This window comes from Amblyraja radiata, chromosome 31 (assembly GCF_010909765.2).
Source record: "Amblyraja radiata isolate CabotCenter1 chromosome 31, sAmbRad1.1.pri, whole genome shotgun sequence".
In the NCBI taxonomy this organism is placed as follows: Eukaryota; Metazoa; Chordata; class Chondrichthyes; order Rajiformes; family Rajidae; genus Amblyraja; species Amblyraja radiata.
Window position 1 is genome coordinate 6,455,538 of NC_045986.1, and position 14,680 is coordinate 6,470,217.

At 47.9% G+C, this 14,680-nt stretch overlaps 1 protein-coding gene across 1 annotated transcript in view; it reads left to right on the forward strand.

Annotated features, from left to right (window-relative positions):
- The window catches only part of LOC116990665 (protein kinase C zeta type-like), a 288,589-nt gene that overhangs the window by 193,685 nt on the left and 80,224 nt on the right, over positions 1-14,680 (forward strand). Inside the window, exon 12 of the mRNA XM_033048584.1 lies at positions 7,526-7,613. Coding sequence (XP_032904475.1) covers positions 7,526-7,613 — 88 coding nt within the window. The remainder of the gene's footprint in view (positions 1-7,525; positions 7,614-14,680) is intronic.

A 14,680-nucleotide genomic window follows, 5' to 3' on the forward strand; every position in this document is an offset into this window, starting at 1 on the left:
AGACTAGTCAGGGTCGAGGGAAAGATGAACGGAGCAAAGTACAGAGAGATCCTTGATGAAAACCTGCTCCAGAGCTTCGGTGCATCCTGTTTCCATTGATTATCCTTGAGATGTTTCTACATCTTGATTAGAGCGGACGTTCACGTTCCAACAACCCTAAGCACACAGCCAAGACAACGCAGGAGTGGCTTTGTGACAAAGGTTAAGGGGGGACTTGATAGAGGTCTTTAAAATGATGAGAGGGATAGACAGAGTTGATGTGATCAAGCTTTTCCCTTTGAGAATAGGGAAGGTTCAAACAAGAGGACATGACTTCAGAATTAAGGGACAGAAGTTTAGGGGTAACATGAGGGGGAACTTCTTTACTCAGAGAGTGGTAGCGGTGTGGAATGAGCTTCCAGTGGAAGTGGTGGCGGCAGGTTCGTTGGTATCATTTAAGAATAAATTGGATAGGCATATGGATGAGAAGGGAATGGAGGGTTATGGTATGAGTGCAGGCAGGTGGGACTAAGGGAAAAAAATTGTTCGGCGCGGACTTGTAGGGCCGAGATGGCCTGTTTCTGTGCTGTAATTGTTATATGGTTAAGTCTGTGAATGTCTTTGAGTCGTCCAGCCAGAGCCCGGACTTGAACCTGATTGAATATCTCTGGAGGTACCTGAAAATGAGCTATGCTATGACAGAAATATTTCAAATGTCATTAGAAACGGGAATAGTGCCGGAGGATTGGCGTACTGCGCATGTTGTTCCATTGTTTAAAAAGGGGTCTAAGAGTAAACCTAGCAATTATAGACCTGTTAGTTTGACGTCAGTGGTGGGCAAATTAATGAAAAGGATACTTAGAGATAATATATATAAGCATCTGGATAAACAGGGTCTGATTAGGAACAGTCAACATGGATTTGTGCCTGGAAGGTCATGTTTGACTAAACTTCTTGAATTTTTTGAAGAGGTTACTCGGGAAATTGATGAGGGTAAAGCAGTGGATGTTGTATATATGGACTTCAGTAAGGCCTTTGACAAGGTTCCTCACGGAAGGTTGGTTAAGAAGGTTCAATTGTTGGGTATTAATGGTGGAGTAGCAAGATGGATTCAACAGTGGCTGAATGGGAGATGCCAGAGAGTAATGGTGGATGGTTGTCTGTCAGGTTGGAGGCCAGTGACTAGTGGGGTGCCACAGGGATCTGTGTTGGGTCCACTGTTGTTTGTCATGTACATCAATGATCTGGATGATGTTGTGGTAAATTGGATTAGTAAGTATGCAGATGATACTAAGATAGTTGGGGTTGTGGATAATGAAGTAGATTTTCAAAGTCTACAGAGAGATTTATGCCAGTTGGAAGAGTGGGCTGAAAGATGGCAGATGGAGTTTAATGCTGATAAGTGTGAGGTGCTACATCTTGGCAGGACAAATCAAAATAGGACGTACATGGTAAATGGTAGGGAATTGAAGAATGCAGGTGAACAGAGGGATCTGGGAATAACTGTGCACAGTTCCCTGAAAGTGGAATCTTATGTAGATAGGGTGGTAAAGAAAGCTTTTGGTGTGCTGGCCTTTATAAATCAGAGCATTGAGTACAGAAGTTGGGATGTAATGTTAAAATTGTACAAGGCATTGGTGAGGCCAATTCTGGAGTATGGTGTACAATTTTGGTCGCCTAATTATAGGAAGGATGTCAACAAAATAGAGAGAGTACAGAGGAGATTTACTAGAATGTTGCCTGGGTTTCAGCAACTAAGTTACAGAGAAAGGTTGAACAAGTTAGGGCTTTATTCTTTGGAGCGCAGAAGGTTAAGGGGGGACTTGATAGAGGTCTTTAAAATGATGAGAGGGATAGACAGAGTTGACGTGGATAAGCTTTTCCCACTGAGAGTAGGGAAGTTTCAAACAAGGGGACATGACCTGAGAATTAAGGGACAGAAGTTTAGGGGTAACATGAGGGGGAACTTCTTTACTCAGAGAGTGGTGGCTGTGTGGAATGAGCTTCCAGTGAAGGTGGTGGAGGCAGGTTCGTTTTTATCATTTAAAAATAAATTGGATAGTTATATGGACGGGAAAGGAATGGAGGGTTATGGTCTGAGCGCAGGTATATGGGACTAGGGGAGAATACGTGTTCGGCACGGACTAAAAGGGTCGAGATGGCCTGTTTCCGTGCTGTAATTGTTATATGGTTATATGGTTAAAATAGCTGTGCATCGACGCTCCCCATCCAACCTACAGAGCTTGAGAGGATCTGCAGAGAAGAATGGGAGAAATTACCCAAATACAGGTGTGCCAAGCTTGTAGCGTTATACCCAAGAAGACTTGAGGCTATAATCGCTGCCAAAGGTGCCTCAACAAAGTACTGAGTGAAGGGTCTGAATACTTATGTCAATGTGATATTTCAGTTATTTATTTTTAATTACTTAGCAAACAATTTTAAACACCTGTTTTCGCTTTTTTATTATGGGGTATTGTGTATAGATTGATGATTAAAAAAAAAGAATTTAATCCATTTTAGAATAAGGCAGTAACGTAACAAAATGTGGAAAAAGTGAAGGGGTCCGAATACTTTCTGAATGCACTGTATGTACACATATTACCAAAAGATGCCAATGGCTTGTGCTTGGAGACTGAGGATTAAGGCGAGGTACTACACAAGTAGTTTGCATCTGTTTTCACTAAGGAAAAGTACAGAGGACAGTGAGATCAGTGTGGGGAATAAATCCAAGAACATTTTGAGATTAAGAAGGAGGAATCGTTAAGGCCCTTGAAGAGCATTAAATCCTAGGTACACAAAAATGCTGGAGAAACTCAGCGGGTGCAGCAGCATCTATGGAGCAAAGGAAATTGGCAACGTTTCGGGCCGAAACCCTTCTTCAGAAGCTTTTGTTGCGTGCTAACCAGTCAGTGGAAAGGCAACACATGATTCCATTTGATCCATACACAGTGTACAGATTAATGATAAAGGAAATAGTGTTTAATTCAAGATAAAGCCCAGTAAAGTCCCATTAACACCAGTCCGAGGGTCTCCAATGAGGTAGATAGTAGCACAGGACTCTAGTTGTTGATAGGATGGTTTAGTTTTTTGATTACAGCTGGGAAGAAAGTCCCTGAATCTGTAGGTATGTGCTTTCACACTTGTGCACCTCTTGCCTGATGGGACAGTGGAGAAGAGGGAAGAGCGAGTGACCAGGGTGAGCCTCAAGTCAGTAGTACGGAAGATATTGGAGAGGACTCTTCAGGATAGGATTTACTCCCATTTGGAAGAGTTAGTTAGGGTCAGTCAGCACAGCTTTGTACATGGCAGGTCGTGTTTTACTAACGATAAATATTTTTCAAGAGGCGACAAGGTGAGGGTATGGCGATGGATGATGCGTACATGAATTTCTGTCAAGCAATTGATAAAGTCTTCCATGGCAGGCTGATCCTGAAGACTAATGTGCACGGGATTAATAGTGACTTGCTCGTATGGATTCAGAATTGGCTACTGAGAGAAGACAGGGTTGTGGGTAAAGGACAATATTCGGGCTGGAGGTCTGAACAGTAGAGTTCTGCAGGGATCTCTGCTGGGACCGCTGTTGTTTGTGATATATCTATCTATATATTAAAACTGTGGCTGGGGGTGTGTGTGTGTGTGTGTGTGTGTGTGTGTTTCTGCCTGGCTGTGTTTGTGGGTGCCAGCCTTTGATTCGTTGCTACACCAACACCACACACAGAAACGCCGAGATTTTTTCCATTTCGGTAGAGATTTCACTTTTACATCCACATATCCACTCCTGATTAAATTTTGTCGTGTTTATGTACACATTTTTAATAAAATCCTTCTCCCCCCTCCCCCAAAATTTCAAAATGTTAAAAAAAAAACAGCTCTCACCCATAAAATGTTGGTGAACGTTCCATCATGTGATGTCACAATGCCCAATGCTCACAGATGTCCAATCGGAATTGATCATTTACATATGCCTTTGCACCTGCACCAGCCCCAGCCCCCCCACCCCATCCACGCAGCCTGTGTCGAAACGCGTCATCACGTGTGTGGGAATAGTGAAAGAGGATTGGGGGTCATGGGGAATGGGGAACAGATGGACTGCCCCTACCCCTCCCCCTTCCACTCTCCCTCCCCACTATTTCCCCTCTCTCCCCTCTCCCTCCACACTCTTCCCCCTCCCTCCCCAACCCCATCTCCCTCCTCCCCTCCCTCCCCTATCCCTCCACCCCTCCCCCACACCTCTCTCCCCCTCTCTCCTCCCTCTCCCCCACCCCTCTCTCCTCCCCCTCTCCATCTCCCTCTTCTCACCCCTCTCCTCCCCCACCTCCTCCCATCCCCATCCCTCTCTTGTCCCACCGCCCTTCCCTCTCCCCCACCCCTTCCCTCTCTCCCCACCCCCTTCCCCCTCCCCACTCTTCCCCCTCTCTCCACACTCTTCCTCCTCTCTCCCCTACCCCCACACATCTCTCCCCTCCCCTCTCTCCTCCCCCTCTCCATCTCCCTCTCCTCACCCCGTTCCCTCTCCTACCCCCATCTCTCTCTCCCCACCCCACCCCCCTTCCCTCTCTGCCCCACCCCCTTCCCTCTCTCCCTCCACCCCCTCCCCCCTATCCCTCTGTCCCTCTTCCACCACTCCCCCTACCCCTCCCTCCCCACTCTTTTTGATTTGATTTGATTCAATTTATTGTCATTGCACTTTTCAGTGCAACGAAATGGTTTAGCCTGCAGTCATAACATAGAATAAATAACAAACACTCAACACAGTTTAAAGTCCCAAAGTCATTGTCTCTTCCCTCCTTGCTCTCCCTCTCTCTCTGCGCTGAGGCAATCCAAGCCTCCAATGTTGTGACCCCGCCGGGTGATGGTAAGTCAGTCCCGCGGCTGAATCCGCGCTCCGCAAACGGGCCGGTTCAAACTCCGCGGCCCGGGGCGGTCGAAGCTGTCGAAGCTGCCGCCCTCCAGTCCAGCGGACGCAGCTGTAGTTGCGGGAGCTCCGGAAAACAGAACTCGAGCTCCCGATGATGTCGTTCACTGGCCCTCCGAGGCTCCAAAGTTGGGTCGGAAGTTGGGTCGCCCCGCAACCACAGCCCCGAAGTCGACGAGCCTCGTGTTGGTAAGTCCTGGCTCTGCCTCCACAGCCTCGAGGTCGGTCGCAGTTGGAGGCCGCCAGCTCCACGATAGGCCTCAGCGCAGACGGACACGGAGATGGGGGATACGGCAGGAAAGGTCGCAACCCCCCGAAGGAAGAGTCATAAAACATGTTACACCCCACCCCACACATACACAACTAAATAAACCGAAATAAACTAAAAACGGGACAAGAGAAAACAAAAAACAGAAAGCACAAACGGACTGCAGACGAGCCGCAGCTGCAAGGCAGCGTCGGCACTTCCACTTCTCTCTCCCTTACCCCACCCCTCTCCCTCTCCCTCCCCCACCCCTCTCTCATCCCCCCCTCCCTTCCCCCTTCCTCCCCTCTCCCCCCCACCCCTACCCCTCTGCCCCTCTTCCACCACTCCCCCTATCCCCCCCCCCCTCCCTCCCCCCTCTCCCACTTCTCTCTTCCCTTCCCCCCCCCCTCTCCCTCCCTCCCCCACCCTCTCTCTCTCCCTCCCTCCCTCTCTCCCCCCACCCCTCTCTCCCTCTTCCACCATACCCCCCTCCCCCTCCCTCTCTCCCACTTCCACCACTCCCCCCTACACCTATCCCCCTCCCTCCCCATTCTTCCACTTATCTCCCCCATCCCCCACCCCTCCTCATCTCCCTCCCCCCCCCCTCTCTCTCTTCCTTCCCTCCCTCCCCACTCATCCCCCTCTCTCCGCTCTCCCCCTCCCTCCACACTCTTCCCCCTCTCTCCGCTCTCCCCCTCCCTCCACACTCTTCCCCCTCTCCCTCCTCATCCCCTCCATCCTCCCCTCCCTCTCTCCCCCTCCCCCAACCTCTTTCCCCCCTCCCCAACCTCTCTCACCCCCTCCTGCACCCCTCTCCTCCCTTTCCCCCCTCTCTCCCCTCTCCCTCTCTCCTCACCCCTCTCCCTCCTCCCCTAACACCCCAACCCCCACCTCTCTCTCCCCCTACCCATATCTGCCCCTCTTCCACCGTCTTACCCCCCTCCCTCACCACTATTCCCCCTCTCCCCCCCTACCCCTCTCCCCCTCCCATCCCTCGCTTCCCCCGCCCCCCTACCCCTCTCCACCTCCCATCCCTCGCTTCCCCCGCCCCCCTACCACTCTCCCCCTCCGTCCACCATCTTCCCCTTCCCCCTCTCCCTCCTCCTTCCCCTCCCTCCTCCCCCTCCTCCCTCTCTCCCCTTCCCCCACCCCTCTCTCCCCTTCCCACCCCTCTCTCATCCCCTCCCCCACCCCACTCTCCTCCTCCCCTTCCCCCCTCTCTCGCCCCTCTCCATCTCCCTCACTCCTCACCCCTCTCCCTCCTCCCCTCCCATACCACCTTCACCCCCATCTCCCCCGACCCCCTTCCCCTCTCTCTTGCACCACTCCACGCTACCCCTCTCCCACCCCCCTACCCCTCTCCCCCCCTTCCTGCCCTCCCCGCTCTCCTCCCACTTCCCACTCTCCTCCCCCACCCCATCCCCCTCTTTCTCCCCCTCCCCCGCTCTCCTCTCCCTCCCAAATCTCTCCCGTTTCCTCCTCCCCCTCTCCCCTCTTCTCACTCCCCCCCCCCCCCTCGCCCCCTCCCCACACCTGTGTGTTTGGGAGGTGGTTAGTGTGAGTGTGATGCCGCAAACGCGCGTTGGGGAAATGGGCCCAACGGGTCTGCACTTGGTCTAGTATATATATATAAATGACTTAGACACAATTGTAGACAGGTTGGTTATTAAGCTTAGAGATGACACCAAGATTTCTAGGGGTGCGGACTTTGAAGAAAGCAGTCAAAGTGTACAGCCGGATAGAGATCAGCTACAAAATTGAGCAGAGAAATGGCAGATGGAGTTTAAACCGAGCAAGATATCTTCCAAACCCTAATGCAGTTTGGAAGATCAAATGTAAGTGGAAAATATACAATTAATGGCATGAGCCTTAACAGCTTTGACGTACTGAGGGTCTTGGGGTCCAAGTCAAAAACTCCCTGAAAGTGGCAAATCAAGTAGATAAAGTGGTATTCATCCTTTCATAGGTCATGGCATTGAGTGCAAGAGTCAGCATGTCATTATGCAGCTTTATAGGACTTTGGTTAGACAGCCTTTGGAGTATTATGTGCAATTTTGGTTTGCCCCATTACAGGATGGATATGGATGCTTTGGAGAGGAGTGCAGAGGAGGTTTACCAGATGATGCCTGGATAAGGGGGTATTAGTTACGGGGTGAGGTTGTACAGACTTGGATTGTTTTCTCTGGAGCGCCTGAGGTTACGGGGAGACCTGATGGAAGTATATAAAAATACACAGTGCCTGAAACGTGCTGCTGGGGTAGTGGTTGAAGTAGATACGTTAATGGCATATGAGAAATCTTTTAATAGGCTTATGGATATGCAACAAATGAAGAGATATGAGTTATGTGATAATGTGTAATGTGTAATGTCTATTTCCTCCATAGGAAGGACTTGGGCCTGGTGACACGACCAGCACTTTCTGCGGCACACCCAATTACATAGCACCTGAAATACTGAGAGGAGAAGAGTATGGTGAGCAACCCTACAAAATACTAAACTAACATGATTTGGTTTGATTATCTATTCAGCACATCAAAAGTGTTAAAATAAGTTTTTGAAATTATTTTCAAGATAATAAAACTATTTACATGTTTTCATTTTATCATCTTTAACTTTGCATTAAATATTTATACATGAAAAGTTAAGGTTTTCTTTAATTTAGTTAAGCAGTTGTGTTTATTAATGTAGCTTTATTAGTATAGATGCTCTTTTTATAACCATATAACCATATAACAATTACAGCACGGAAACAGGCCATCTCGACCCTTCTAGTCCGTGCCGAACACGTATTCTCCCTTAGTCCCATATACCTGCGCTCAGACCATAACCCTCCATTCCTTTCCCGTCCATATAACTATCCAATTTATTTTTAAATGATAAAAACGAACCTGCCTCCACCACCTTCACTGGAAGCTCATTCCACACAGCCATCACACTGAGTAAAGAAGTTCCCCCTCATGTTACCCCTAAACTTCTGTCCCTTAATTCTCAAGTCATGTCCCCTTGTTTGAATCTTCCCTACTCTAAGTGGGAAATGCTTATCCACGTCAACTCTGTCTATCCCTCTCATCATTTTAAAGACCTCTATCAAGTCCCCCCTTAACCTTCTGCGCTCCAAAGAATAAAGCCCTAACTTGTTCAACCTTTCTCTGTAACTTAGTTGCTGAAACCCAGGCAACATTCTAGTAAAGCGCCTCTGTACTCTCTCTCCATACTCCAGAATTGGCCTCACCAATGCCTTGTACAATTTAAACATTACATCCCAACTTCTATACTCAATGCTCTGATTTATAAAGTCCAGCACACCAAAAGCTTTCTTTACCACCCTATCTACATGAGATTCCACTTTCAGGGAACTGTGCACAGTTATTCCCAGATCCCTCTGTTCACCTGCATTCTTCAATTCCCTACCATTTACCATGTACGTCCTATTTTGATTTGTCCTGCCAAGATGTAGCACCTCACACTTATCAGCATTAAACTCCATCTGCCATCTTTCAGCCCACTCTTCCAACTGGCATAAATCTCTCTGTAGACTTTGAAAATCTACTTCATTATCCACAACCCCACCTATCTTAGTATCAACTGCATACTTACTAATCCAATTTACCACACCATCATCCAGATCATTGATGTACATGACAAACAACAGTGGACCCAACACAGATCCCTGTGGCACCCCACTAGTCACTGGCCTCCAACCTGACAAACAACCATCCACCATTGCTCTCTGGCATCTCCAATTCAGCCACTGTTGAATCCATCTTGCTACTCCACCTTTAATACCCAACCATTGAACCTTCTTAACCAACCTTCCGTGATGAACCTTGTCAAAGGCCTTACTGAAGTCCATATATACAACATCCACTGCTTTACCCTCATCAATTTCCCGAGTAACCTCTTCAAAAAATTCAAGAAGGTTAGTCAAACATGACCTTCCAGGCACAAATCCATGTTGACCAGACCAGAAGGTTCACCAGACTGATTCCTGGGATGTCAGGACTGTCTTATGAAGAAAGACTGGATAGACTTGGTTTATACTCTCTAGAATTTAGGAGATTGAGAGGGGATCTTATAGAAACTTACAAAATTCTTAAGGGGTTGGACAGGCTAGATGCAGGAAGATTGCTCCCGATGTTGGGGAAGTCCAGGACAAGGGGTCACAGCTTAAGGATAAGGGGGAAATCCTTTAAAACCGAGATGAGAAGAACCTTTTTCACACAGAGAGTGGTGAATCTCTGGAACTCCCTGCCACAGAGGGTAGTCGAGGCCAGTTCATTGGCTATATTTAAGAGGGAGTTAGATGTGGCCCTTGTGGCTAAGGGGATCAGAGGGTATGGAGAGAAGGCAGGTCCGGGATACTGAGTTGGATGATCAGCCATGATCATATTGAATGGCGGTGCAGGCTCGAAGGGCCGAATGGCCTACTCCTGCACCTAATTTCTATGTGTCTATGTTTCTATGTTGACTGTTCCTAATCAGGCCCTGTCTATCCAGATGCTTATATATATTATCTCTAAGTATCCTTTCCATTAATTTGCCCACCACTGACGTCAAACAAACAGATCTATAATTGCTAGGTTTTTAGAACCCTTTTTAAACAATGGAACAACATGCGCAGTACGCCAATCCTCCGGTACTATTCCCGTTTCTAATGACATTTGAAATATTTCTGTCATAGCCCCTGCTATTTCTACACTAACTTTCTTCATTATCCTAGGGAATATCCTATCCGGACCTGGAGACTTATCCACTTTTATATTTCTCAAAAGTGTCAGTACTTCCTCTTCTTTGAATCTCATAGTTTCCATAGCTACTCTACTTGTTTCCCTTACCTCACATAATTCAATATCCTTCTCCTTGGTGAATACCGAAAAGAAATTGTGCAATATCTCCCCCATCTCTTTTGGCTCTGCAGATAGCTGTCCACTCTGACTCTCTAATGGACCAATTTTATCCCTCATTATCCTTTTGCTATTAATAAAGCTGTAGAAACCCTTTGGATTCACTTTCACCTTACTTGCCAAAGCAACCTCATATCTTCTTTTAGCTTTTCTAATGTCTTTCTTAAGATTCTTTTTACATTCTTTATACTCCTCAAGCACCTCATTTACTCCATGCTGCCTATAATTATTGTAGATCTCTCTCTTTTTCCGAACCAAGTGTCCAATTTCCCTTTTGTTTCTGCAATCTACACGGGTGGGTTTGAACTAAATAGTGGGTGGGAAGAGACAAATTGGAAATACAAGGATGGAGTTAAAGGGAAAGAGAGTACAGGAAAAGTTAAGAAAGACACCAGAATTAACTGGGAAGAAAGCTCACAAAGGGATAGGAGAGTATGGCCAAGTGAAATAGGAATCGATGTGAAAGGTGAGGTGAGTAATGGATTAAAAGTATTATATATGAATGCATGAAGTATAAGGAATAAAGTGAATGAGCTTGAGGCTCAGTTAGAAATTGGTAAGTATGATGTTGTGGGAATTACAGAGACATGGCTGCAAGAGGACCAGGGCTGGGAACTGAATATTCAGGGGTATACGTCCTATCGAAAAGACAAACAGATGGGCAGAGGGGGTGGGGTAGTTCTGTTGGTAAGGAATTAAATTTAGTCCATTGCGAGGGGTGATATAGAATCAGGAGATGTAGTCAGTATGGATAGAACTGAGGAATTGTAAGGGTGAAAATGCCCTAAGGCGGAGTTATCTACAGGCCCTCAAACAGCAGCCTGGATATAGGGTGCAAGTTGAATCAAGTACAGGTGCACAACCTTTTATCCGAACATCCAAATAACGAAAACCTCCGAATAGCGGTCATTTTTTCAGTCCTTGAAGAAAGGTCCTTGAAGACGTTCAACGAGGGCGGCCCGCAGAGGTGACAGCGGAACATCCGGTCGGTCCTCGAAGAAAGGGGAACAAAATCCCCATTCATAAAATAGAAGGTGAGGGTATATTGCGCGGGAGGGTTAATAATTGACAATCTGCTGCTGCCTGCCCGCTGAGTTAAAAAGTTCCCACGGTAGACTCACGATACACAGTGTATCGTGAGTCTTGCGTGGGAACTTTTTAACTCAGCGGGCAGGCAGCAGCAGATTGTCGCTCCTTTCAGTTTCACCTCACCTACACCCCTCTGCTTCCCGGCATGTGTGTGACCCCTTACCTCCCCTCTCCAGTTCCCCGCCCATTGCACCGGCGCGGGGGCTTTGCACTGTCTTCACGTCGGCGATGTCAGCAGTACAGTGCCAGTCACCGGATACGTCAGGACCAACGGGACACCGACCCCCAGGCCCACTGCAAGCACGGAGATCCCAGAGACCCACAGCCAGCAGCAGCCCAGCCCCGTTCCAACTCCATAGGAACACGCTCCCCGTAGGGACAGAAGCTGATGGTGCGCAAGGTACGTCTTGTTCTTGGGGTTGCGGATGAGGGGGCGCAGCTCGGGCTGTGACGTCTCCGGCCACCCCCCTGTACAGGAGCTGAGACTGGGAACTGTGGGGTTGTTTGCAGTTGCAGAGGGAGGGGGCAAGGGCGGTACAGTTCCCACTCAGCTCCAGTCCAGGGGGGTGGCCGGAGACGTCAGGACCAACGGGACACCGACTGCAAGCACGGAGATCCCAGAGACTCACAGCCAGCAGCAACTCTAGCCCAGCCCCGCTCCAACTCCAGAGGAACCCGGGTTGCGGATGAGGGGGCGCAGCTCGGGCTGTGGGCGAACTGCCACTTGTCGCCGTAGCGGCCCATCGGGGAGCGGATTCCTCTGGAGTTGGAGGGACAGGGAGACACAGCGGCTTTTGAGAATGGTGGGCAATCACTTCCAAAGTTCTGCGCACACAGTCAGTACACCTCTCCTACACTTGTCTCCCGCACTAAGATCATCTCGCAGAGAATGATCCCAGCCTAACCCTCCCTATTCTCTCCTATTCTGCAAAAAAAAACTACATTGAAGATTCAAACTCGCGAACGAGTAACTGCTGGGATCGAGGCGCAAACTCGCGACCTTGCGGATACGAGCCGAGCACTCTACCACTGAGCCAGCCGTTAAAATCTACCCTAAAAATCTTCCAATCCGAAAGCTGAAAAATTCCGAATTACGAAAAGTGTCTGGTCCCAAGGCTTTCGGATAAAAGGTTGTGCACCTGTATTAAAATTGGCATGTCGCAAATGTAATGCTAGGATGGTTATGGGAGATTTCAACATGCAGGTAGACTGGGAAAATCAGGTTGGTACTGGACCCCAAGGAAGGTAGTTTGTGGAGTGCCTCTGAAATGGATTCTTAGAGCAGCTTGTACTGGAGCAGGCAATTCTGGATTTAGTCTTGTGCAATGAACCGGATTTGATAAGGGAACTTGAGGTAAAGGTGCCATTAGGAGATAGTGACCATAATATGATAAGTTTTAATCTACAATTTGAGAGGGAAAAGGGAAAATCGGAAATGTCAGTATTACAGTTGAGGAAGGGGGACTATGAAGTCATGAGGGAGCAGCTGGCCAATGTTGACTGGAAAGACCCTAGCAGGGATGACAGTGGAACAACAATGGCAGGCATTTCTGGGAATAATACAGAAGGTGCAGGATCAGTTCATTCCAAAGAGGAGTAAGATTCTAAGGGTGGTAAGAGGCGATCCTGGCTGACAAGGGAAGTCAGGGACAGTATAAAAATAAAAGAGAAGAAGTATAACATAGCAAAGATGAGTGGGAAGCCAGAGGATTGGGAAACATTTAAAGAGCAACAGAAGATAACTAAAAAGGCAATACGGGGAGAAAAGGTGAGGTACGAAGGTAAGCTAACCAAGAATATAGAGGAGGATAGTAAAAGCTTCTCTAGGTATGTGAGGAGGAAAAAAATAGTTGAGACCAAAGTTGGACCCTCGAAGACATAAACAGGTGAATTTATTATGGGGAACAAGGAAATGGCAGACGAGTTGAACACGTACTTTGGATCTGTCTTCATTAAGGAACACAAACAATCTCCCAGATGTACTAGTGGCCAGAGGACCTAGGGTGACGGAGGAACTGAAGGAAATTCACGTTAGGCAGGAAATGGTGTTGGGACTGATGGGACTGAAGGCTGATAAATCCCCAGGGCCTGATGGTCTGCATCCCAGGATACTTAAGGAAGTGGTTCTAGAAATGTTGGTTTCCAATGTTCTATAGATTCAGGATGAGTTCCTGTGGATTGGAGGGTAGCTAATGTTATCCCACTTTTTAAGAAAGGAGGGAGAGAGAAAACAGGGAATCATAGACCAGTTAGCCTGACATCGGTGGTGGGGAAGATGCTGGAGTCAATTATAAAAGATAAAATAGCGGCACATTTGGATAGCAGTAACAGGAACGGTCCGAGTCAGCATGGTTTTATGAAGGGGTAATCATGCTTGACTAATCCTTGGTAATTTTTTGAGGAGGAAACTAGGAAAATGAACAAGGGAGAGCCAGTGGATGTAGTGTGTAAGAAAGAACTGCAGATGCTGGTAAAATCAGAGATAGACACAAAATGCTGGAGTAACTCAGCGGGTGAGGCAGCATCTATGGAGCGAAGGAAATAGGCAACGTTTCGGGTCGAGACCCTTCTTCAGACTGATGTGAGGGTGGGGGGGCGGGCAGAAGAAAGGAAGAGGCGGAGACAGTGGGCAGAGGTAGAGCTGAAAAGGGGAGGAGAAAGCAGGGACTACCTGAAATTTGAGAAGTAAATGTTCATATCGCTGGGGTGTAAACTGCCCAAGCGAAACATGAGGTGCTCCTCCTCCAATTTACAGTGGTCCTCACTCTGGCCATGGAGGAGGCCCAGGACAGAAAGGTCGGATTCGGAATGGGAAGTGCAGGTGAACCTCTGCCGCACCTGGAAAGACTGCTTGGGTCCTTGAATGGAGTCAAGGAGGGAGGTAAAGCAACAAGTGTAGCATTTCCTGCGATAGAAAATTTGTTGGCAGACAGGAAACAGAGAGTAGGGATTAACGGGTCCTTTTCAGAATGGCAGGCAGTGACTAGTGGGGTACCGCAAGGCTCGGTGCTGGGACCACAGCTATTTACAATATACATTGATGATTTAGATGAAGGGATTAAAAGTAACATTAGCAAATTTGCAGTTGACACAAAGCTGGGTGGCAGTGTAAACTGTGTGGAGGTTACTATGAGGATGCAGGGTGACTTGGACAGGTTGGGTGAGTGGGTAGATGCATGGCAGATGCAGTTTAATGTGGACAAATGTGAGGTTATCCACTCTGGTGGCAAGAACAGGAAGGCAGATTATTACTTGATTGGTGTCAAGTTAGGAAAAGGGGAAGTACAATGAGATCTGAGTGGCCTTGTTCATCAGTCACTGAAAGTAAGCATACAGGTAGAGCAGGCAGTGAAAAAAGCTAATGGCATGTTGGCCTTCATAACAAGAGGAGTTGAATATAGGAGCAAAGAGGTCCTTCTGCAGTTGTACATGGCCCTAGTTTGACTACACCTGGAGTATTATGTGCAGTTTTCGTCTCCAAATTTGAGGAAGGACATTCTTGCTAGTGAGTGTTCACAAGGTTAATTACCGGGATGGCGGGACTGT